The sequence below is a fragment of the Equus caballus genome, chromosome 28 (genome assembly GCF_041296265.1).
Source record: "Equus caballus isolate H_3958 breed thoroughbred chromosome 28, TB-T2T, whole genome shotgun sequence".
Classification (NCBI taxonomy): domain Eukaryota; kingdom Metazoa; phylum Chordata; class Mammalia; order Perissodactyla; family Equidae; genus Equus; species Equus caballus.
Window position 1 is genome coordinate 19,830,286 of NC_091711.1, and position 26,907 is coordinate 19,857,192.

At 34.0% G+C, this 26,907-nt stretch overlaps 1 protein-coding gene and 1 non-coding gene across 25 annotated transcripts in view; one reads left to right on the forward strand and one right to left on the reverse strand.

The window, feature by feature from the left end:
- Positions 1–26,907, reverse strand: part of CEP290 (centrosomal protein 290) — an 87,221-nt gene that overhangs the window by 47,546 nt on the left and 12,768 nt on the right. For 15 of the 24 annotated variants that reach the window (XR_011433434.1, XM_070253570.1, XM_070253571.1 and 12 more), the window contains 17 exons: positions 25,308–25,430; positions 24,019–24,142; positions 20,040–20,212; positions 19,154–19,316; positions 17,569–17,669; positions 17,409–17,496; positions 15,927–16,039; positions 14,989–15,756; positions 14,679–14,771; positions 13,989–14,073; positions 13,299–13,441; positions 10,296–10,460; positions 9,769–9,918; positions 7,511–7,626; positions 6,184–6,286; positions 5,866–6,096; positions 2,288–2,461 (listed from right to left, as the gene is read on the reverse strand). Coding sequence is in view for 23 of the 24 variants with exons in the window: in XM_070253570.1 (XP_070109671.1) it covers positions 2,288–2,461; positions 5,866–6,096; positions 6,184–6,286; positions 7,511–7,626; positions 9,769–9,918; positions 10,296–10,460; positions 13,299–13,441; positions 13,989–14,073; positions 14,679–14,771; positions 14,989–15,756; positions 15,927–16,039; positions 17,409–17,496; positions 17,569–17,669; positions 19,154–19,316; positions 20,040–20,212; positions 24,019–24,142; positions 25,308–25,430 (2,913 nt within the window). In the remaining variant the exon portion in view is untranslated. The remainder of the gene's footprint in view (positions 1–2,287; positions 2,462–5,865; positions 6,097–6,183; positions 6,287–7,510; positions 7,627–9,768; positions 9,919–10,295; positions 10,461–13,298; positions 13,442–13,988; positions 14,074–14,678; positions 14,772–14,988; positions 15,757–15,926; positions 16,040–17,408; positions 17,497–17,568; positions 17,670–19,153; positions 19,317–20,039; positions 20,213–24,018; positions 24,143–25,307; positions 25,431–26,907) is intronic. The other 9 variants (NM_001308368.1, XM_070253582.1, XM_070253583.1 and 6 more) reach the window with 2 other exon arrangements.
- On the forward strand, positions 25,828–25,952 carry LOC111771151 (U6atac minor spliceosomal RNA). The gene has a single exon (XR_002804818.1). It is a non-coding gene; the product is annotated as a U6atac minor spliceosomal RNA (small nuclear RNA).

A 26,907-nucleotide genomic window follows, 5' to 3' on the forward strand; every position in this document is an offset into this window, starting at 1 on the left:
CCAATGATTTCCCAATTATCATATCTGATGATCTTGCATGGTGGCTCTACACCATTAATCACTCTCTGAAGCCAACATTAGCTTTAACTATATGCCAAACAGGAGGTAACTAAAAACACAAAAATGAATTAAGTAGGGGCTAGCCTGGTGGCGTAGTGGTTAAATGCATGCACTCTGCTTCAGCAGCCCAGGGTTTGCAGGTTTGGATCCCAGGTGTGGACCTGCACACTGTGCTTATCAAGCCATGCTGTGGCAGTATCCTACATACAAAAAGTAGAGGAAGACTGACAAAGATGTTAGCTCAGGGAGATCTTCCTCAAGCAAAAAGAGGAAGATTGGCAACAGATGTTAGCTTAGGGCCAATCTTCCTCACCAAAAAAAAAAAAAGGAGAAGAAGAAAAATAAATGAATTAAGTAAAGTTCCTGATATCAAGAGTATTATATTCCAGTAAGGAAGGAAGACATATCAACACATATATGCAATATAAATAGCAGAACTGGGTATAAGATAAAGAACTAATATAGACAGAGGGAGTGAGTTTGTTCTATAAAGAAGGATGCTTCGGAAAAAAATATAATGTCTGGACAAAGTTTTGAAACATGAATAGAAACTAGGAGAGGGGGATGGGCTTTCTAGCAAAGGAAACAGCATGTACAAAAGGATACATGTAAGAAAAACACCGTGTTGCAGAAAACTGGTAGGTCAGTTTCTAAAACATAAATTGTGACACTCCTTAGAGTGTCACTAGAGATGACATGAGGTAAGTGGGGGCTAATTACAAAAGGAATCTGACTTTTAGTCTTTAAATGACTGGCAGCTTTTGATAGGTTTTAAGTAAGGGAGTGGCATGGTCAGATTCATGTTTAGAACGATCATTCTGGTGGCAGTAAAGAGGATGTAACAGTGGAGATAGGGCTATAAGTAATGGCTACCAGAACAAAGATGATTAAGAATAAAATTGAGACATTGCCAACAGGGATGGATATATGTTCAGAATTATAACTGAGATTTAGGAAGTAAAGGAGAGAAGGGGATACAATTCAAATACAAAATTTTGGGGGCCGGCCCAGTGGTGCAGCAGTTAAGTTCGCACATTCCGCTTCTCAGCGGCCCGGGGTTCACCGTTTCGGATCCCGGGTTTGGACACGGCACTGACTTGGCACGCCATGCAGTGGTAGGCATCCCACATATAAAGTAGAGAAAGATGGGCACAGATGTTAGCTCAGGGCCAGGCTTCCTCAGCAAAAAAGAGGAGGACTGGCAGTAGTTAGCTCAGGGCTAATCTTCCTCCAAAAAAAAAAAAAAATACAAAATTTTTTGAGTTTTGAGCAAAGATGAAAAATATTCTTTGGGAAAATAGATAAAGTTAAAAATTACTCATTGATATATTCTCTACAGGAGACTTCTTACCTAGGATTTTCTAATGCTAGAGAGGAGAAGACAACAGACATGAAAGACAGGAAAAAAGAAAATACATTACTACCATACCTAAATATTCAGAATTTTCTATGAAAATTAACATAATCATCTCTCTTTGGCAGAAATAGTAAAAAGTAAACTAATCATGATTACTTCTAGTTAGTATTAATAAATAATGACTCCGATAATTTTGTAGGAAACATTAAAAGCTGTTTAGAATAATATTTGTTTTCCTGAATGTATCCCCATAAGCAAGTAAAAGAACTAGATCTCATTGCACTCCTATGAGAGGATCATAAAAGATAATAGCGAAAAGACATAAGCCCCTATTTCTGATGAGGAAGATGAACAAATCAGGAACTTGTTTTGCCTGCTGTCAAAGGTATGGCGGTCAGGTGGCTAGAGAGAAACTACATAAGGCCTGGGCCATATTTATAGACCGTTTGAATTACATTAATGATGCTCCATCCTGCTCTTCTCTATCTCTACAATAAGAAAGGATGAGAATTTGCAGAGCTCATCCACAGTCCAGGAAGAGCCATCAATATCTCATCTACTCTCAGCTACATCCATCCCAAGGAATAGAGGCCAGGGACCATGAGAGAATAACTTGCACTGGGACCAGGGTAAGAGAAAGGGAAAGGTACTTGATGCTTCCTCTTTTGATTACAATATCCCATCTGTTCCATGCTCTCTTTTGTTTTTTAAGTGCCTGGTGGAAGGAGGTTTGATTCAGCTAAATCACGCAAGTGGGCTAAGGAGAATGACCTGGAGGAATCTGTCTAGAAGCCATTCTGCAGCTACGGATAAGACTAATCCAGAGAAGAAAGGCTAATATCAAGAGGTTCAAGGATCACACAAACTTACCTCTAGGTGTTCCAAGTTACTTGTTCTTTGAACAAGCATATTATCTTTTTGCAAGATGTCCCTGTACTTAGCAGTCAGTTCATTGTATTGTTTATTGGCCAATTCTAGTTCAGACAGAGAGACACTATTATCTATAGCTTTTTGGAGAGCTGCAATCTTGAACATGGCCATTTCCTATGTAAACAAAGACACACTGAGTTAAGTTGGTGCATTTTTTTCTAATGAAGCACTAGCCACTTTTGAGAAGGATATGATAACACAACTGAAAGTAAAACATTTTAGAATCATTTAAAAAAAGACTTCTCATGTAAGAAAAAAATGCAATAATTATTAATTCCTTTCATATAAGAAATGATATTATTTGGAAATTTTTAATCATAATAAAAATAAAAATGAAGTGAATCCTTTTATAATTTGTCATAGTACAATGAAATTCAGTTAATTTGAGAAAAGCATAATACATAGCAGGAAGAAAATATACCACTCAGAATGTATCTTTGGATGGCTTTTCTAAATTTCAAAAAATTTAAAAACACCTTGCCTTTTGACAGCTGAATGGCAAAATTAGCATTACCACAGGTAATCTTTACAGCTTAGCTATTTCTGCTTATTATAGTTACCTAGACTAGCTTTGTAACAGAAGAAAATTTTTTGTTCACAGGAAGAAAACATTGTTTAGGGAGAAAAAACTCTCCATCATAGCTATCTGTAATAAATAATATCAAATCCTTTAAGTTATTTGGTTCATGTTACTCATTAGCTACAGAGCTATAAGAAGTTACTATCCAACAATACAGTATTAACATCAAAAAGAAATGTCTAAACTTTTAGTTCTCTCCAAAGTAAGCTGAGAAAAAAGGAGTGCAAGGAATAACCAAATTTATGAAGTGAGGAAGATAAAGAATTTATGGTTATAATTCATTCTAAAGTATAGTAATGAGGGAAAAACACTTGCAGTAGTGCTTCAGATCTCATTTTGACAATATCTCTTCTCCATTTGAATAAATATACACTATTCTACCTTACTCTTGGGATTCAGTTTCATTTTTTCTTTGGGGGTAGGGTGGGAGGGTGGAGGTTGTTTCCCATCCCTTAAAAATATCCTTTCTCTTTATCCTTTCCAATTGTTGCAAAAAAGAAAAAAAAAAAACACGGTTGAACAATCACGTTGAAGAGGAAGAAAATTCCAGTTTCTTTTCCCCTTCTATCTCAAACACGACCTATGTTTGTAATACTCTAAGAGGAGTGTATTCAACAAAACCTAACACAAAAATAAGAACATTTCTTAAGTCCGCAAATTTCCTTATTATATATTAAATATATATTTCAGTTCTCAACAGGTTTGTTATTGCATCAGGATTCAGCTTTAAGATCATATTAAAAATAGATTTATTACCATGACTATTTCACCTATTACTATATTTAAAAGGGGATAGTAAGAAACTTAAATTGATTTTAATTTTACCTTGAATTCTTCTGCTTATATAATCCTATGTAAATTTAGACATGTCAACTTAAGATATACATGCTTAAAATAAACTACAGAAGATCAGATGTAAAGCAAGGTGCGGAAGTATACACATGGCATGCAACTTTTTGTGTCTCTGTTAATATTTGCAAAAGGAAACATTAGAAGGTTAATCACATATCTATAGGGGGTGGGGCAAAATGGAGTGAAAGGTACAAGGACAGAAAGTAAGATTTCTCTGATTGTAACTTTTGAACATGTAAATGTTTTATATATTCAAATGCACTTTATAAAAAGAAAAGCAATCCCTTAAGCTGAAAACAAATAAGCCTAACTAAATATCAAATGTATAGCATAACTATGCAAACAGAAGAATCATTTCAAGTTACTGTAGAATATGTTACCTTGATTATACATCCTGAGTGAGAGATATTCTAAAGAAAATAAGAACTGTAAAGAAATTTTAAACTACATCTGGTAGCACTGCTATTGCTATTGTTAATACCAAGATTATTATTTTCAAATTAATGTATGAGTATTGTAAGAGAAAATAAATCATTATTTCAATGTTAGATTTAATGTTATTTTAGTAGAGATTTCATCTAAGAAAAACAAGTACAAAATCAAAGGTTAGTAAAAACTCCATGCTATCTACTTACCCCAAAATGTTAAATTTGACTAGGAAAGAACAATATGAATTCATGAGTTAAATCTATACATATTTTCATAACTTGGCCACTGAAAGGGACTAGTAGCAATAATACTCCAGGAACAATGACACCTAGTGACCAGCTTTTGGTATCTGAAAGTCTTCCCCACTAAAAAGAACGAGGGCTCTTTAGGAGAAATGGCTTACTCCAAATCTGGATGAGAAGTATATAAGGTAAATCTTGGACATCTTGTGCCAGAAAACAAACCAAACTTTGAAGCTTGGTTCAATGACTAAAGGATTCTTGTCAAAAGGATACAAGATCCAGCTTTCAAGAGCTCCCACTGGACAAAGTTGAGACAAAACAATAATGACTCCAGCTGACTAAAACACACTGAATATTTAAAAGTGAGTGAGTCTCTTATGATATGTAAAGAAGAGAAACCTGGGGGCGGGGGGTGGGGGTGGGGGGAACAGGTAGAAGCAGAGTACACCAACTCTGTATTCTGAAAACCGGTCATGAAAAGGGAAGAATGAAGCTTTCGCTTTGCCTTTCTAGTGGGAACTATTCTTTAAGACAATCAATAGCCTAGGCTAATAGGGGAAAGCTCTTTACAAGAGAATATCTGCTAATAAAAGTAGAGAACATAATATAACTAGAAAATGATGATTTTTGAAACTCCTAATGAAATAATTGAGTGAGGCAACAACAATCATTGGTGGATGTTAACGCCATTAGGAGGACTGATGAAGACTTGGTTATTTGCATGGTACCAAAACATCACCAAAAAGTTAACCAAATCACTTAATAAGAGAGATATATGGCTGTCTCCCCCTTAATACAGTACTCAGTCATGAAACATGGGACTACCAGACATTCCATCTCTTAAAGTGATGTAATGTAAAGTAATACTTATAAAGTACAAAGAATTACTTATGAAGTATTCTTGCCAAAAATGTTTAACCTGAATATAACCAAGACTTCAGAACTAATTTTTAGTAAATAAAATGGACTGAGGAACAACTAAAATTACACAAGAAAATAATCAGATAAATTTTCAACATTTTTCAAAGAGTAAAAAAGACAAGGAGGATTCTATATTAAAAAGCCTTATGACATACAACATCCAAATACAATGCAGGGCACTTGATTGGATCCTGGGACAAAAGGATGTGTGAATATGGTCTGGACATTAGATAACATTAAGGATTGCTGTCAATCTTGTTAAGTGTGATAAAATTATTGTGGTTACGTAAACAAAGAAAAAGATTTGTTAGAGATGCACACTGAAATATTTAGGGGAGAAATGCCTGCAATTAAAATATCCCTAGAAAAGACAGACGAAGCAATTATGGTTGATTGTTAATAAATGTTACCTATTAACTGGTGATGGGTGGTCACTATACTATCCTTTCTTCTTCATGTTCAAAAATTTTCAGTCGGAAAAAAATCAGATGTACCTTAAATCGCTGCAAATGTCCAATTCTTTCACCAACTTCAGCCTCCATTGCTATCCATTCATTCTTCTGTTTCTCATTTTCTTTTCTCAGTTGTCGCTCCATTTCTACTAAAGTAGTATACTGCCTTACGAGTGACTTTTCATTCACTTGCAAGACTGTGATTTTTCTACTGTTTTCTGAAAGTACTTTTTTCATTCCATCTGAATCCATCTGAAGACCACTGAGCAAATTCTGCACAAAAACACATTTATATTACTTGTTGAATTTAGCATTAGTTCATACAATGTTGTATATTGATCTTAAAAGTGTTTTACTTACATTATATTCTTTTACTTTTATAGCATCTTGTTGGATTTGATCCTCAAGTTTTCTCTTTTCCTCTTTCATTCTTTCAGATTCTATTTTCCAGGTCTCCTTTTCACTTAAAAAAATAAAAGTGACAATATAGTAAACCCAATAAAATATTTAACTACAAGAAGAGATAACTTTAGATTATGGAAATTTCAAGTTTTCATAAAACAAGAAACATCATAGCCACTCAGCATCTGATAACATAAGACGTCAAAATTCCATTCGAAAAGGATTTAGCCTGGAAGTTATATTTTTACTTAATAAATGCAAAATAAAGAAACTATTTTATCAAATTATTTTCATCATTCCATGAAATCACCAATCTACAATTGTTACAATATAACACCTTCAGCTGAATCTCATAAGTATTTTATTAAAAATTGAAAACAATAAGGAAAATAATTAACACCCCAAACTAATTCTGGAAATCAAGTCTCAATATTCTGATCCTGCTCTTAAATTTGAGTGTTAAATACTGGCAAAATATTTAGAATAGAAACAAAATTAGAAATCATTACACTTAAAAGAAGGTGTGTAAGACACTGTTGCCTACCCAAGAGACATTCCACAGTCACCTGCAATCTGCTTGGCATAAACGAACTGTGGTGTCATCATTCTCTTTGCCACTGAATAGTTCAGACTTGGACATATTACTCGGAGAGCTCATTAGCCCAATTCTGACTAATGAAATCTGAATCAAAAGCTTCCAGAAGCCTCTGGAAAAAATTTTTATCTAAAAGTAAAAAGCTATGCTGTAAAAAACATGCCTTCTTCTTCAGTGGGCATGGTTCCATCCTCTTTGAACTCCTGCATCTATTTTATAACTGCAGCAGGAGATAATATGACCCATCCTATAATTAGCTTTGGGTTTCTGTTAGATCAGATAATAATTACGCTTAGTATGTAAATCACTTTTAATCAGGTATTAAAATTACTACTAAGGAAATTACTCTATTGATTATATGTGAGATGGCAGAGATAAGGAGAAACAGGTTAGTTCCCTATGAAAATATATGAATAATGATGACAGTGATGACGAAGAATGATGTTAACAGCTGACATTTACAAGGTGTTCATATCTGAGCATTTTCATGTAGTAATTCACTTAAGTTTCATAATAATCCTGTATCACTATGACAGAATTTTATAGACAAGGAAACAGACACAGACAAAGCGAAAGGGAAGAGGCAGGAGGGAAGGGTAAAAGAAAATATCTAAATACTTTTTACATTACTTTAATCATTAACAAGAATATGCTATAATTATACTTATAAAGTTTTACTGACACCTATACCTCAGATATTCTTTATATAATAAGCTTTGTTGATGACGAATTACTGCAAATTTTCTGTTATAGTCTTCAAGGGAATCTTCTAAATTCTTTAATTTATTTTCTTTATATTCTAATTCCTAAAAATTGGTTTAGAAATAAGAATTAAAAAAGAATCAGAACGCATTTTAAATTTGAAGGCATAAATTCATATTCTGAAAAGATTATAGAAAAATACATAAAAAAGAATAGTCACCAAATCGAGAAGCAGCACAGATCATTTCTGAGTAAAACAGAAGTACTATAAAACAGGTAAAATTATTTTTATCAAATATGATAGTTATAGTAACCACATAAATTATCAGATACAGTAGTTACAACCTACCTGTAGTTAGTCATTCAGCCCCACATGCCCCCTGTGAACATACACATTCACACCTCTACTCAAACTATTCTTTCCAATTATTTCACTTTAAAGATGAAGAAATTGAGACTTAGAAAGATTAAATAGCTTACTTAACATTAAAAACCTCATGGGCCCTATACACTGGGCAATCATTCCTAGGCATGAGTCAAGCCTCGTGCCAGGTGCTTTATGTGTATGCGGATCCAATTCCTGAGGTCACGTCTGTCTGACTCCTAACGCCCTGCTACTTCCAGCAGTCCATGCTGCCCTAGGATGGGGAGTCCAAGTCCCTGTTGCGCCACTTTGAACAGGTTTTCAGATTCCCAATTGGTGCTCTCTAATCTACCACAATGCTTCTCATATGTTTTTTACATAAAGGTGAAAAAAACCCCACGAATCTTCTCTCAAGCAACATGACAATGCCCTACTACCATTACCTGTTGATCATGTTCTTATATTGCAAAAGATTAAGAGAAATTCTAAACAATGCTAAAACTATAAATTTAAAAGTAATGATATAGAGGGCCAGCCTGGTGGCGCAGCGGTTAAGTTGGCACATTCCGCTTCAGCAGCCTAGGGTTCACTGGTTCAGATCCCGGGTGCAGACATGGCACTGCTTGTCAAGCCATGCTGCGGTAGGCATCCCACATATAAAGTAGAGGAAGATAGGCATGGATGTTAGCTGAGGGCTAATCTTCCTCAAAAAAAAACCAAAGTAATGATATAACACGAATTATAATGCTCTAATAAGTAGTTAAGTTGTCCCTTCCTGACTTAGATAACATACAAATTCCAATATTCAAAAACGATTAATTTAATTTCCAAATACAAAAATTAGTATTTGATAATCATAACTCAAGTATATTCACAAATGGAGGGAAACACCAGTGCTTATAATCAAAAACATATTTTCATTGATTCTGAACACATTTTTATAATTGTATCTGTAATGCAGATGATATTACGGGTATTCACACTTCAAATGAAATAATGAGAAGCTTCTCTCACAGGCCATTCATAATGACTATGATATAGGCAGCAAAACTATGAAAGAAACACAGGGCAAGCAGAACTCTCCCTAATTTGCTGATGGATTACCTAACACTTTACAGGGTAAAGGGAAGAAAGAGATAGAAGACAATTTGGTTTAAAAGTTTTTTCTTGTAGTTAACATAAAAGGAACAATTCTAACCATTACGCTGAAAACTTCTGTCAGACTTTATTCACCTGAATTGCTTTTCTAACCAGCAATAAATAAAAGTGCTCACCTTACTTATATATGACTACCTGATAGTACCTGCACGTTATTCTACCTCTCAATCATATATTTCATAAGAATGACATGCATGTGAACAAGACATTCAGCATGCTTCTCATGCAGATGAATGGAATAAATAGCTTTATTCATAATATTCCATTTAACATCAAAGTCTATTAAAAATACATCTCACTGTTAATGTTCTAATGTTCTGGGTAAAACAGAAGTACTATAAAACAGGTAAAATTATTTTTATCATATATGATAGTTACAGTAACCACACAAATTATCAGATACAGTAGTTACAAACTTACCTATAGTCATTCAGCCCCACATACCCCCTGTGAACGTATACATTCACACATCCACTCAAACTATTCTTTCCAATTATTTCACTTTAAAGATGAAGAAATTGAGACTTAGAAAGATTAAATAGCTTACTTAACATTAAAAACCTCATGGGCCCTATACACTTGGCAATCATTTCCTAGGCACAAGTCAAGCCTCGTGCCAGGTGCTTTATGTGTATGGAATACATACACAAAGGAATACATGAAGACTAAATCAAAACACGTACTATAATTACTTTTGTTATTCGCATATAAAAAGTTTCAGTACCTGTAAGATAAGTATTAAATATTCATTCTGAGAATTGATGATATTGGCACTAGATGGCGCTATCCCATCAGGTAAGTCGACTGCTTTAAAAACGACATTTGATCCTTCTGATTGTCGTAAAAGACTGGTTTCTTTTTCAAGATGATCTATCTGGAAACAAACAGTTCAGAATGAGAATCACCTCTCTTACATCCAAAGAAAGAAATTTCTAAGCAGTAACTGACATTTCCTATTGAATACTTTTAAAAAGTAGATATATGAATGCCCCACCTAGAATTAATTAAACCATAATTCAATTTCTACTTAGAAATGCCTAAGTATATATTTACAATTTTTGTATTCTTTTATATTCTAAGGTACTCATTTTTCCACTTAATTTTATAAGAAAAATCCAAATAGTTTTCTTAATGTTGAAAGAATTAATTCCAGGGGCATTTCCTCAGAAAGCAGTCATTTTTAAAAAATTAAAAGTTTCACATTAAACCTATGTTCATATGCTTACCATTTTCTTTTAATAAAATTCTTACCTTTAGATTTGCTTTTGCCAACTGCTGAGAATAATTTATAGCCTCCTTCCGAGATTCCCTGAGCTCCTGTCTCAACTCCTCATTCCTTCCAGTAAGTTGATCAACTTGCGCTTTCAAGTGCAGATTGGCATCAAAGATTCCTTCTGCGTTCTTTGATTCTATGGCCTATTATATTTAGATTATATTGAAGAAGTGTGAAGAAAAACACTAAAATTATAGGAAAAAAATCTACCTTTAAATAAAATTCACATTTAAGCATTTTACCATTCCCAATGCCATGCATAATAACAAAGTATGTCAGATCTATTTCTTATTTATGATTTAAATTTATAAAACTCTAGTTTAACTTACACAGTATTTCCAAGCAGTAATTACTGCATTATAACAGTTAACAAACATCTAGGTAATCTTAGTAGACTGGTAGACTAGAAAAACAACTGGACAGGAGGTAAGATGACTGAATCCAAATCTTAACTGATCTCTTACTAGTTAGGCAAGTGACTTAAATTCTTTATACTTTAGTTTCCTCATCTCTAAAGAAGAGGTGTTAGCTCTGTCGACTTCACAAGGTTTTTATTCAGTGAAAATGAAATAATTTATATATAAATGATTTGAAACTACCCAGCAGCTGAATTGAAAGCATGAGCAAAGGAATGAAATAGTTGCTACATTCAGTTAAGTGAACTTTTTATTGCCTCCTCTCCACACATTTGAAGCATACATGAAAACAAAGGCAAAGCATGATGACACAGTATTACCCAAGAGTGCTGTATAAGCAAAAATAATACATCAAATATTAAAATATTATCAAAGAGGCTTCACTGGTCCTAATTCTCCAACAATGGCATGCATAAATATACATACACCTGAGTACACATGTAGTGTTACAGATACAAACAAATATATTTGGACTTTAAAAGAACTGTATGGAACAGAACTGTTAAATGCGAAATAAAGCTTCAGAAATGAAGGGAGAGGTAAGATGAGTAAAATCAAATGTAATCTCCTTCTCAAGAGGGCCATCTGGAGTCTAACTGCAGGCAGCAGATTTATAAAAGCCTTTACCCTAAGGAGATCAGAGCAGGCCAGGTGGAGTAATAAGTTATTCTAATTCAAAGGGGATACCAGGAAGACAGAAGTGGGTAGAAGAAGGTACTCTGACAGACAAGGTAGTCTAGTTAGTTGTCTTGCTGAAAAACAGCACCACATTGTCTACATGACCTTTTGGTAAAATGAGATTGAATTAGATGATGATTGGGGCACTAAAAAATATCCTGTAGCAATAGAAAGTGAACTGAAGTGCATAAACCAGATTATCTGATCTAAAGTATCACTGATTCTGAAGATTTCTTAGAGGAGGTATTGTTAGATCATTTGTGAGTTTCAGATAGGACATATCAATCAGAAAAAAGAATGACAACCCAGAATGAAGCAGATGAAATCTATGGAAGCAGTGGTTCTGGGAAAGCTAGAGGCTGTCAACCGAAACAGAAGTAGTTAGAATTTCCTGGGCTACTCACTCTGTTTGTATTTGGTCACCAAGTAGAGTTTTCTTTGAAGAATCAAATTTTATCTGAGACAGTACCAGTAGTGGGTAGCAGCATAGACAAGATATGTTCATATAAGAAAATGTGAAGAATCATTTCAGACATTCAAAACAGCAGCAGCAAAACAAAGTCACCAGAGAAGGAAAGTTAGAAGGAATAACGTATAAAAGGAATCAAATGGTTCTCATAATTTTGTCAAATGATTTTCTTGCCTCAGGAAGTTTGTAACATGCCAGTATCACTCTCCCTCTCTGCTAACAATAAGGTGCTGTTACAAAAAAAAGTATTCAATTGATGACTAGTCACCATAAAAAAGCAATTCAATGAATAATAAGAATTTTTTTCTATTTAAATCAAGCACAAATTTGGGGAACAATAATGTATGCTACATATGTTCAGATTAGGTAAATGACATATTTAAATATTAAGGATCTGAAATGTATATTTTATTCAAGTTTATGTAACATTCATTAATACTATAGAACTCTTAAGTCCCTATATAGTAAATATAAATAGAGTATTACTTCATGGCTAAGATCTTTCCCGTAGCAACGCTTATGTCTTTAAATATTTAAAATACTCTTATTACATTCTATTATACTTCTAGGTTTGTACTATTACAGTCCTGAGAGATCTACCCTCCCACGTTTAACAAGTGAATACAAGAAACAGCTACTTAAAGGTTCTAGAAGATGAACAAAGGCAAGCAGAAGCGAATTTGCCATTTTTAAGGCTTCACTCTGAGGGCAGGCTGCAGTTGCAGTGACCAGTCATTTTTCTGGCCTAGAAACCAGAGGATAGAGCCCAAAGCCACAGGAAAGTGAGAGGGGAATCTCAGAAAGAAAAGAGCCTGCAAAAGGAGCACCGAATTCTGTGTAAAACTCTGCCAGGTCTCAGGCTGACCCTTGAAACACAAGAACAGAGATGACACAGCAAAGTATCGGTGAACTTGAAGATAAACAGCAATTATCCAATTGGGAGAAAGAAAGATAAAAAACTACGGGGAAAAAAAATGAACAGAGCCTCAGGAATGTGTGGGACAACATCAAAAGGTCTAACATGTTTCATTGGAGTCCCAGAGAGAATGGCACAGAAAAAATAATTGAAGAAATTAATGACGGAAACCTTCTCAACTGTGGTGAACAGCATATGTAAACAGAGTCAAGAAGCTCAGCAAACCCCAAACAAGATACACATACACACATACAAATGTGCACGTGCGTGCGCGCACGCACACACACACACACACCCCTAGACACCTAATCAAACCGGTGAAAACCAAATATAGAAAGCAAGTTTTGAAAGAAGCCTGAGAAAAACTACAAATTAGATACATGGAACAAAGACTCAAATGACAGCAAATGTCTCATCAGAAATTAGAGACCAGTAGACAGTGGAACAACATCTTTAAAGTGATGAAACAAAATAAAACCATTAATATGAAAAAATAACTTACATTAACTAGTCTTTCAAGACTAGGGATAATTAGAGATGTCTCTCCTCCTTTAATATCAGGATCTTTCTGCATTTCCTTAATAGCTTGCAATATTTCTTTCATACCTTCTTCAAGTTGCTTATTTTCTTCAACTAATTCTTTTACTAAAATGACATTTTTCTCATTGAATGAATAGATCTTTTTCACAATTTACACTACTCTAAATAGATGACACCTATTTCACACATAGTAAAAATAACCCATTTGTAAAATGCAAATGTAAATAAATGTACAAAAAATTTCAACAATAAATCCAACGTGTGAATAGTTGAATTAAATGGTATACCTATTTAGATCATACACATATACATATATATCTCATAGCTGAAAACAAAAATCATAGGCATATTTTGCCTTCATTTTATATTAAAAATCTTTTAAATTTGTTTTCCTAACTTCACTTTCATTAGAGAACAAAAGGAAGAAACCAGACATTTGTCATCATAAAAATTCAGATTAACAACATTCTCTTAAAATGAATATAGCAAGGCAAACCAAACAGATAAATGATAGAGACTGAAGTCTCTATGTTATGGAAGTAATTAAGGCTAAAACAGACTAGAAAACAGAGAATGTATTAAAGACCTTTCAGACCCATGATTTTCAGTATAAGATAAATAAATAGAAAAATAAGAGATAACAGTAACTTACATTTGTTCTGAAATTTGGCTATAATTGTTCTACTTCTTTCTAAATCTCTTTCCTTTTCAATTACTTCTCTCGAAAGAAATTCATTCTAAATAAAACAGAAAGATAATAAAGCTTTACAAATATTGCAAATATTACAAATAAAATTTTACAAAATATCACAATAGTCTACAGTTTTGATGTTTTAAATAAAGTTTGATCAATTGAGGGGTTTTTTTCCTTTTAAAGATTGGCACCTGAGCTAACAACTGATGCCAATGTTCTTTTTTTTTTTTTTTTTTTTTTGCTTTTTCTCCCCAAATCCTCCCAGTATATAGTTAGATATTTTTTCAGTTGTGGGTCCTTCTAGTTGTGGCATGTGGGACGCCTCCTCAACATGGCCTGATGAGCAGTGCCATGTCCATGCCCAGGATCCGAACTGGCAAAACCGTAGGCCACTGAAGTGGAAAGCACGAACTTAACTACTGGGGCACAGGGCCAGCCCCCTCAATTGAGGTTTAACACACCAAAAACAAGCTATAGAGACACAGTAGCAGCCACGAAAATAAAATCAAATCTAAAAGGTAAAACAGATGGCAACCCTCCTCCCATCTTCTCCCTCCCCCCACACCCACAGCAAACAGCACAGACACAACGAATGTTCTTGTCTTTAGTACCACAGTCGTCTCTTTCAATGGTCTGCCTGTACACTACCTGTTCTGCCTGGCTTCTATGGCGTTCAAGCTCTATTTCTGCATTTCTACTCTGTGCTTCTTTGATCAATAAATCCTGTGCTATGACTTCATTCTAAAGAAACATTTAATAAATTAGGCAAATCAATGACTTCATAACATTTTTAGGTTTTTAGGTTTTTTAAAAAGTAGAAGGTGTATAAATTGGTGTTAACGTGCAAACATAAAAAAATTCTTATTATAATTACTACTTACAGAACTTTGTTAGAGAAGTCATAAAAAAGAGTTAATAAAGAAGCAATCTCAGGAACGTAATTTGGAGGAAAACTCACCTGAGATCTAAGAAATACTAGTTCCCTCCGTAGCTGTTCTATGAGATTTTCAAGTGGATCTACCTGAAATAATTTTGACTGTGCAGTATTAGGCACAGGGTCTGGAAGATTAACTTCAAGTTTACTTTTCAAAATCCCTGTCTGTAAGGGTACTTCACTTTGTCTTATATCGCCTTTCAAACTGATATTGGCATATTTTATTTGGGCATGAACTTGTTCATCTTCTGAGGCTGCTACCTGTGATTTATCCATATCAGCTCTATTATCATGTAATTGTTGACAAAATATTGCAGATTTTTGCCTAAGTGATAACTTCTGCATTAAGTCTGAAGCTGTTGATAAGGCTTGTAAAGATGAATCATTTTTTTGTGTGAAACTAGTCTTCTCAAGTGCCTGATGGCCTCTTGACACTTTCTTCATAGAGTCGTCAGAGAGAGAGTATAAGTAGTCATTAATTTCTTCATGACTCTCCCTACTCAAGGTATTAACTAATGATTCTAGATTTCTTAAAGATTGTAGACACGGTGCTTTAAAAATCTCCCTTATTGTAATTTCTGGAGGTGAATTATCTTTTCCTTGTATAGATGAAGAATGTCTAGTTAACGCGACAAAAGGATCCACTTCACTTTCTACACTATGACGAAGTTCAGATAACATTCTTGATAACGATCCTATGGTCATATTCTCTTCTGGCTCATTCTGGTATGACTGTGGAATACTCAGTGATGGTCTCCTACGCAGCAGCTCTACTTTATCTGAACTCCTAATCTGTATTTAGAGTAAATAAGGTCTCATTAGTCAATCTTTGGATCAACAAGTTATTTAAAAAAGAAAACTTTTTTTTATCTACCAACTATAAAAAGAAGCAATGTCCAAAATGACAGAAGGGGGTCAGCCATGAAAGCACTGATAATAACAGTTTTCTTTCTTCTCTTTACCTTTGATTGTGCTTCACTCATATCTTTGAGGTTAATGAAATCAAATTTTCTTTCTCCCATTCTATTCTCTTGAGAAAAGTTTTCAGTTAGGTTTAGGTCTTCAATAGTCAATCCTACATACAAAAGAATTAACAAATCAGAAACATAAGAATAACTCTCTTATTATTCCAACATTTTAATTCTTAAAAACTAGAATCAAGTTTCACCTCAAACAAAAGGCGGAATAATTATTTCCAAAATCCTTGATCCACAGGTTGCCTAGACAACCTTCTGATTTAGCTCACCCTTAAAAAGGTGTTAATATGAAAAACTAATATGAATTTTATCTTCTCTATCACTCTTTGCCCATTCTATATTAAAGTATTAACTAATAAGTATTAAAACAGTTAAAAGACACATATAAAGAAAGCAGACAAGAATCATTAATAATGACTAACCTGGTTAATACAATAATAAATTAAGAAGTTTTGCCCCTCTAGAAGCTTTTTGATGTATTATAGAGACTATAATGCTAAAAAAACAAAACCAAACAAATAAAAAACCTCTATTACTCATAAATTCTTGTGGACGTGGGTCAAATTAAAAAAAATTCCTTCTCTATAATCTTCTTACAAAAAAGCACTGCAATAGCCATTAAAAAACTTAAGCAACTGTTCTCTTTCTATCATGTAAGATAAACCCAAAAAAAAAAGATGTTAATTTTTATTCAATAAAACATTACTTTCACTTAATAAAGAATCATGTACAAAGAAAGTTTTCAAAGCGTAGCTCTTAAGGAAAGGGAAAATATTAACAGTAATATAGAGGCCGGCCTGGCAGAGTAGTGGTTAAGTTCACTGCACTCTGCTTTGGTGGCCTGTGGTTCACAGGTTCAGATCCTGGGCCCGGACCTAGCACTGCTCATCAAGTCACACTGTGGCAGCATCCAACATAAAGAATAGGAAGATTGGCACAGATGTTAGCTCAGCAATAATCTTTCTCCAGCAAAAAGAGGAAGACTGGCAGCAAATGTTAGCTCAGGGTCAATCTTCCTCACACACACACATAAAAGTGTTTGCCCATTATGAAAAACTACATATGAACAAAGGGCATTGCTGAAAGGACAAAAATCTCAAAAAAAAAAAAACAGCAATATATACCAACATAAAAATTACTAAGTTTTATCATTACTAATCAGAAAATACAGAGATTGTCTCGAAATTAATAGAGACCATACTGTAAAGTTTTCAAAGGTCCATGATTCTGGAGTCTGTTTTTGTTCACTTGTTTTATTTTTCTTGGCTTTTTTCTACCTGTTTCAGATTTAGGACTGAACCCAATGACACTCACTTATACACTCTTTATCAGGCCATTACTTTCCTTTATTAAACTTGTAGCAGAACCTCAGGAATATAGTGATAATATTACCAACACAGGAAGTTTCAGATCCAGACAGTTCATTTTCCAATGATTCTTTTAAAGGCTTGAAATAACTAAGTATACCTGAAGTTATAGCTCTTTTTCCTTTTTCTTGAGCCATTTGGCGAATTTTTCTTTTCAGATCAAGTCGCTCTTCCTCTAAACTTTCAATCTACAAAGCATAAATTATTAGTATTTTTCTTTAGTTCAACCAGGAAAATAACCAATTGACTATCGCACTTGCCTCTTTCAAAAGAATCTGGTTTTCAGCTCTATACTGCTGCTGTTTTAAATTTTTGCTGTTTCTAAATTCAGTTAAATCAATCATTGTTCTAGGTTCAAGGCCTAAAATAGAAAGCAAATATGATTAAAACCTTATTAACATTCAAATAAACTACAAAACTTCATATAGCAACTGATTATAATTTACTTAGCCAGCACCATGGAAGAATGGGGTACTTTTCGTACAAGAATTTTCCAGATATTCGAACTGTAACCCTTCAAGTTAAAATTTTATCACAATTACTAATGGAAATCTTGACAAAAACATATCAGTATCTGTCTTCTTTTCTATGTTGGGCTGTCACAGAGGTACTATAATGTATTAATTAAGAACAGAAGCTTTGGAATAAAACAGACTCGGGTTCAATTCCACTTTCAACTATTAACTAAGTTGTAGGGATAATACTATATTTACTATTTTTTTCTAGCTTATTGTAAGGAGTATAATAAAATTAACCCAAATAAAGTACTTCTGCATTGCCTGGTACATAGTAGTCATTATTAATATCTATATCAATTATATTATCATGACTAGTCTGATGCTCCCAGTGTGTCTAACAGCCTCTTACTAAGAAGCTATGCTCTGAAAACCAGATTTCAAGATTGTCTCAAGTTATTACAAACCAAGATTTGGAACCCTTAAAATACAGAAAATCTGGTCTTTGTGACAGCTATCTAGATGGCTCAGTCATATTCAGGAATTTCCAGACTGAGGTTGGCTGTGACCTGACAGGTCAGGCTGATTAGATGTCTAACTTGAGGTCCTGGCATGACTCTGGGTCCTAATTAGACACTTTTTTACAAATAAATAATTTGTATAAAATATTTATTTTTCCTTCCTCTAGAGCATAGTTTTTACTGTTTATCATTTTAACTCTAAGAAAGTATTAACTGGTATTTACCAAGTATAATGAAATCATTATTTAGATCTTCATTTACATTTTAAAGTAGCAATTTAGATTGGACTATTATAACATTCAAATTACTAATATTCACTAATGAACTATTTACTGAAATCAATATATAAACTCTCAAGCTATATTTACTTACTACTTCTTAGAATCAATAGTAACCTTAAAATACTCAACCAAAGTAAAACTTAAGCAGTCTAAATTTCAAAAGTCTTAAAAAGATTTAGACAGTATTTCTACATATCCTCATGAATTCATCTGAAACAAAGTATTTTGCAAACTAAAATGGGTCATACAAATCTTATGTTTGTTAGAGAGACAAAAAGGGTTAACTTCTACTATGTGGCATTAACTTAGCAGACTGATTTTTTAAACAACTTACTGAGGAGATCCTGGACTGAATGAAGCAGTGCTCCAGGCCCCCTGCCCACCACCCAACCCCATCAAATCCCCAATCCCACTTCAATCAGAGCAGCTCCACTTTTATTTGTTTTCAATATTTTTATAGATGGATTTATTTGAGGAAAAAAAGCATTCAACTATTTAAAAGTAGTAATAATAAACAAACAAAAAGGAAAACAAAAATGACTTGAGAATTAGGGTTGAGCAATATACATATCTTAAAAGATGACTTACCCACACGCTCTCTGAGTGCCTCATTTTCATCAAGGAAATCATTTATCTTCAACTCAAGTTTATTGATTTCCTTTGTCAACACTTCAATCTCTCGATCTCTTATTTTAATTTGGTTTTTAGAATTCTTTATTTCAATAACAGCATCTTCTAAACCATATACTCCCTGAAAAATACCCAAACTAATTTAAGTATAACATAGTTTATTTTAATAAATTTTCAAATTCGTGAATGTATTTTCTTATTAAGTCTGACGGGAAGTGCACATATACCTAAGATTTACATTACTAAACTGTGTATTTTATTGATTTTAAAAAACAAATCCAGTAATAATAATCATAAAAAATGGAACAGATAAAACTTCCCTGCACAGCATCCTAATGGCAAAGTGACTCAGAATATTACATACAAAACACCTAACAAAAGATAGAAAAGAAATGGTGGGGGTGAATCAGTGATACCATTAGAATATGTAAGTCATTAGTTGCCTGACTTTAGTGGTAATCAGATTTAGAAATATGAAAAGAACAAAGTAAGGCTGTGTTGGCAAACTAGGCAGCAAAACTATTCCTGTTATAACGTTTATCAAATTACCCAGTGACGTCACATCTACATGGTGGCACAATGACACAGATTACAAAGAATCCAACCCTGTTGCCTCACCAAAGCTGATTATATGGGCAAAATGCTTTGATCAAATGATTTGAAAACAATCCTCCTGCCAAAAAGTAAATGCTGCTCAAAAGTTTGAATAGTTTATCACAAATCAATTAGAATAACCTTTACATAAGAAACTTCTGGAATGTTTTTAAATGGTATGCAGTAAATGGCACAGAACAATCTAATGGTGGATTCCAAGCTCCTTGACTGACAAGCTAAAAATACATACTGATTCATAATCTTTTAATCGCTTCAGAGTCTCAACGAGTTCCTTATCCTTCTCCCTAGCATCAGCCTCAGCCAGCTCAGCTGTTCTCTCAGCCTCTTTAGTTTTCTCTTCCAAAATTTGAATCTTAGACTGAATTTTCATATAATGAGTCTGTTGAGAAAGTGTTGAAGCACCTACAGCGTCAAAACAAAAAACATGAATGAATTAAATTGACTACTTATTCCTTTAAATCACTGGTTCCAATATGGGGAGGAGGAAATGTGTTATGTCACTAAAAACGTCCCTTGGATATTATAATTTTATATTTGTCAAATAAAGTTTTGATTTCGTTTAATAAAACTAAAACAGTAAAGTTTAATAAAATCTTAGCTGAAGGGATATGGATTATGAAAGACTGCAAAATACTGCTTTACAAAGAGTGATCATTGTGGCAAAGATTGCTAGCTTTCTGTTCCTAATATTCAACCTCCCTTTTGTCCGCTATAATAGAACTATGGATTTTTAGCTGGACACATGGCCATTTGAAATAAAGAATAAATTTCCACTTACACTCCAGCAGCTAGGTGTAGTCATGTGACTAATGGGATATAAACAGAAAGGCCATGTGTGTATTTCAGAAAGTGTTTTTAAAGGAGAGGAATGAATCGTTCTTTTCTCTTTGCTCCTTCCTGCCAGCTGGAAAATGGATTTTACGGCTGGAACTCAGTCTTGGAACATGCAATGGAAACCACATGTTGAGACAGGGAGAGCAACAAGATCAGGGTGCCTGATATCTGACATTTGTGCAGCTATCACACCAACTGAACTAGTCACCTCACCTTTGTTTATATCATGGAAAAATACCTTTCTATCCTGTTTAAACCATTGTTACATTTGATTTTTGTGTCACTGGCAGCTAAACTTAATCCTAACTGACAACTAAAAAATCTCTACTTATATTATCATACCAAACTGTTGCTAATACCAAAATATAGTACTCCTATCATTCTGAAATTTATTGACAGAAATCATTCTTACACTCATCCATAATAAACATCTACTGATTTATAAAGTATATACTTAGATACAGGCATTGCACTAGTGTGAGAGATCACATATGTTTATAAGAAATGAACCCTGCTCTCTTGAGTGAACAGTCTCGATGGAGAATGTGACAAAGGCTGACTTGTCCCCAATACCTATTGTCTCTTTCTCCCACATGGCCCTCCAGAGTATATGAACCTGCCTACCCTTCAGTATGTGCTCTTTGCCTCTTGCCCTCTCTTCTTTTATCTTGCTGTTTGGGATGTGGATGTGAGGGTAAAGCTCCATTCTGGATGAGGCAGATGAAGACAATACCCTAATTCTAGACCAGTACGTAAGTGGGAAATAAACTTCTATCTTGATTTTGCCACCATTTTTCAGATGTTTCTGATAGCTAAACCTAATCCTAACCAATGATAGAAGAACACCACTAGTTGTCATATTTACAAGCCAAATTCAAGAGACAGATAATACTCCAGACACACACCTTCTGTGGGCTTTAGGGGTCATATGACTACAGTCTGACTCAAGTGTCATTAGATAAGACCTCTTCCTTATTTGATAGCCGAGATCAACTACCACTTTTTCTCCTGGTGGCAGAAATATACAAAATCCATAATATCAGTCATCCTTTTAAAGCAGTTTAAACTACTGTCAAGGTATAATTCTCATACATACATAATACACACACATACAGAAATATGTGTATCAAGTGGACCTTGATGCTGCTCAACAATCACACTACATTTCCCTAGTCTGTTCATTCTTCCAGACAGCCATTTCACACCTTCTCCTGTCTCTTCTCTCCTCAAACTTCTCCTACATCTTCCCCTATCCTCACTTTCAGCTGAGGACCTTCCCTGAAAACAGAAGCACTGAGAAAACAAGCAATCAGTGGAGAAGTTCTACAAGCTCTCCCCATCAGGACGCCTACCCAGCCACCTGCACCTGTATCTATATACTCCACCTTCCTTCCTGTTATTGTGGACGAACTCCCTGTGCTCCTAGAGCCAACTACTCCACTGGACCACCAGACCCCATCCCACTGCCTTCTCAAGGCTATCACTCCAGAAGTCCTCCTCTCCCTTCCCTACTTCATCAATTGTTTCTTCTTTAATAGATTTTTCCTATTAACCTAGAAGCATGATTATTTCTTCCATTTTAAAGAGAAAAACACTTTCTTCACCTCTCTTTCTCCTCAAGCTCCTACTGTTTTTCTCCTTCCCTTCATAAAAACAGCCCTCAAAAAAGTCTCTGTATTTGTTCTATTTCATCTCTACCCTTTTTCTCTTCAACCAAAAATCACCACTGCTAAATCCAGTGGTCAATTTTCAGTGCTCATCTTGACTTAGCAGCAGCAATGAATACAGCTCTCAAAACAGTTGCTTATTATCTTCCACGACAACATTCCTCAAGGGGTTTTCAGGACTCTACATGCCCCTGGTTGTCCTCCCATCTCTCCGACTTTCCTTTTCAGTCTCCCTTGGATGTTCCTTTCCATGTCCTCAGTCTCTAGAGTAAAAGGATCCCAGAGTTCACCTTTAGATTTTTCTTCTTACCCAACATTTTCTCCCTTGAGGATCTCAGACAGCCTCATGACATTAACTACCATTTTTATGCATATGGTTCCCAAATTTATATCTTTAGCCTAGATTGTTCTCCCAAACCTCAGACTTTTATATACAAGTGCCTTCTTAACACTTTTACTCAGATGTCTAATAAGCATCTCAAACCTAACATGTCCTGTTTAACGAAGTACCTGATCATCTCTATACCTCATCTTTCCAGTCTTTCCCAGTGTTCAGACCGAAAGTCTTGATAACTCTTACTCTCATATCCTACAGTCTTATAACAGGTCTTGCTGCTTCTGTCCTTTCCACTCCTGCAGTCTATTGCAGACATAGTCTAAGTCAAATTGTATCACTCCTGTCTTCAGAAACTTTGTTTGGTGCCCCTTCTCACTTAAAATAAAAACCAAAGTCCTTATAATGAACTCTAAGGCCCTTATGAAATGGCCTTGGTTACCTCTCTGATCTCATCACCTACTACGGCCCCCTTGCTCACTCTGCTCCAGCCAGACTTGCTGCTCCTCAGACTTGCTGGGTACACTCCTGCTTCAGCACCTCTGCATTTACTCCCACTGCTTAGGGACATCTGCATGGCTCACTCCCTCACCTCCTTAAAGTATCTCCTCACTGAGGCTTTTGCTCACTATCTAAATTACAACTACACCTCCACCACCACCACCATTTCACTTACATTTACACACACACACACACACACACACACAGACTCACTCGCTATTTCCCCTTTGTGTCTTATTTTTTATCTTCACCAATAATAATAAATGTGTCATGAACTTATTTATGACTAGTTTGCATTAACTGGTAATAACTGGTACAACTACAGCATGTAGTGCTGTGGAAAGAGAAAATCACTAATGTTGTAAAGGCTTATATTCGGAGGATTTGATGTGTCAGGTAGTATGACGCAGGGTAGGGAGATTATGATGAGACAGTAAGGTGGGTAAGGTTAATTCAAATGCTGAAAAGTCAAATTATTTCTGAAAACTATCTGGCATATTGCTATACTGATCAAAATTCTATTCTCCTCCATTTTTTGTTACTTATAAAAAGAGAATTAAATAAATATAAATATAATCAATTTTATTACCATTTTTCATTTCTTTTATAAAGTCAATCTGGTAACGGAGGTTAACATAATTTTCATTAGAGAAAAATTACAGACAGTAGCTCCATCATTTACAAATTTAAATACTAGTACCATATGTTAAGTAGTTAATAATATCCTGCACAATTTTTTGAAAATATGATAAAATTCAAATAGAGAAAAATCAATAACATCTATCAAGACATGATTTTCTTTTAATAAAAATAAAATACTTTAAATATTTAACAGTATATAAAATAACAATACACATAAAATATTGAATTACCTTTGTTTCTTTGGAGCTCATTTTTTAAATCTTCAATAATAAAAGTATTTTTTTCCATTTCTTTTGTATACTGTTCTACTTGCTCAGTGAGCATCTTAATTTGATTATCTCGTTCTTGCACACCCTAAAAAAGATTTATAAGTATCACATATTATCTTTTTATAAATATTAATATACATTTTAAAAGTAAGGAAAAAAGTTTCTTTCAATAAGACTACTGAATATACTTTTTTGTAGTTCAAAACCATGCCTTTTACTATTTTGTATACCTCAACTGCACTACACAATGTTAGGTATACTGCAGTCACTCTAATATAATGGCTAATGACACTCCGGCAAAAAGGAATTCCAGAACTCTAATATTTGTGGCTTCTCATGACTCTTTTTTTATGTTACTTTTCTTCATCATTCATCCAATTCCATCTTTTCAGCATTTTGTATGTTTGTGTTTCGCCCTGTGTTTTCTCTCTTACTCAATACTTCATTCAAAAATGCCATCCCTCAGTCTGGTGCCGTGGCCGAGTGGTTAAGTTCATAGGCTCTACTTCAGCGGCCCAGGATTTTGCCAGTTCAGATCCTGGGCATGGACATGGCACCGCTCATCAGGCCATGCTGAGGCAGCATCCCACATAGCACAACCAGAAGGACCTACAACTAGGATATACAACTATATACTGGCAGGCTTTGGGAAGAAGAAGAAGGAAAAGAAAAAAACAAGACTGGCAACAGATGTTAGCTCAGGTGCCAGTCGTCAAAAAAAAATATCGGCCCATGCAATTGTTCTCACTTTCCAAATACATCCCAAATTTCCTTCTTTGCTTTTGGAGTATGAATACAGAACACAGACGGTAAAAATGTAATTTCTTTCTATATGAATATATTTGTGCTAAAAATGAAGTCTTTATGTAGTAAAAATTATAACCATACATTTTGCTTTTTTTCAAATTGTATAGGAGATATCAGCACTAAAATACAATATAATAAACTTTAATATTGGAGTATATATTAAGATATTTTAAAATTTCTAAAGATTTTTAATAGTTATTAAATAATTCCCAAGAAAAACAATGAATGTGTTATCTGCATCAAGACAGAAAAATACACAAAATAATCCCATTCTTAATTCTAAACTTAATTCTAATTTTTTCTCGGGACTAGATGGTGTAAGAAACTTCAAAAGACTTTATATATACCCAATAGTGCAAGCCACTAGATAAGTAAGGCACAGTTTAGAGTTTCATTGCCAACTTTAATAACACTGGTTGATATACCAAATTTTGAGATTTTACCTGTTGTAGAGCCATAACATTACTTTTATCAGCATCAAGCTGGGCATTTTTCAGTTTCTCCCTCAGGTTATGTAACATTTGCTGATATTCAATAATTTCATCATCTTTAGAAGACAAAATTAACTAGAAATAAAATAGGATCTGTTACATAAGAGGAAAATTAATACATCATTCCTCATTTATGGTAAATACTCTAATATATACCATCGATTTCAGAGAAATACAGGAAATAAAATTCTTTGAAGTGAGAAAGGATCAGCAACTATTGGAATAATCATTGTTCCTTTTGTGTGTACAATCTCAAGTTCAAATAGGGTAAGATTCGAAAATACTCAGTAATTTTTGCCTTTTTAGGAATTCAATCTTCAAACATTCTCAAGCTTTCAAAACCCACTGCTAAAACAAAAAGCCATAAATACTTCCATGAACTACAAAACGTTTGTACAACTAATCTTTATGAAGAAAACATTAAAATGTCACTGAGAAGCATAAAATACCTTGAATGAATGACAGGTATCTAATAGTGCATGAAAAGAGCGAAGGTTAGCACTCCCTTGACAAGTATGGAAGAGGCGCTTGGGCCTGACGATAAGCATATGGTTAAGGCATTGCCACCGATTTTGTGGCATCTAATCATCGTTTTTTAATACTGTATTGCACAGTTGAAAATAGCTAGGAGAGTGGGTCTTGAAAGTTCTCAGCACAAGAAAAAAATAATTGCAACTATGCATGGTGCTGGATGTTAACTGGCTTACTGTGGTGATCATTTTGAATATACAAAAATATTGAATCATTACTTCGTACACTTGAAACCAATACAATATTATGCCAATTATACCTCAATAAAAAAAATAAAAGGTATCTTGTGTTCTTCACTAGAAGGACCAAATATCAAAATCAATCTATAAATTAACTTATAAATTTTATACATACCAATAAAATAAGATATTTTTAAGAACTGTTTCTAAAATTTGTATTAAAAAAAGCATGTTTATAAGAAAAAGTATAAAAACATAAATAATGAGAACAGCTTTTTCAAATATGTAAACATAATAATTAAAACAAGTGTACATGGTTAGAAGATAGATCAATCAATATAAAAGAAGAGTCCACAAATAAATTCAAATTCCACAGGAGTTTTGCATGTAATAAAAATGGAACTATATTTCAATAGGGGAAAGATAAGATATTCAACAAATGATGTTCGGACAACAGACTCGCTCTGTTGCATCCATATCTCACTCTTAATACCAAAATGAATAAAATATGCTTTAAAGACTTAAACGTAAAAGATGAAACTAGAAAGTTGAAGATATTAGAAGAAAATACAAGAAAATTTTATATTCAGCATCCTTTCTAATTATGATTTAAGGCCTAAAGCCATTAAAAAAAATAAATTTATGCAATATAAAAAGAAACATTTCATAGCAAAAAATACCATAAAGCCAAAGACAAGTGACAAACTGGAGGAATATATTTGTAATATATATCACAATTACACTTGTAGAATTTATTCTACAGATATACATTTTCAAAATAATAAATATACAAAGATATTCATTAAAACATTGTTTCCAACAGCAAAAATCAGAAACCTCCT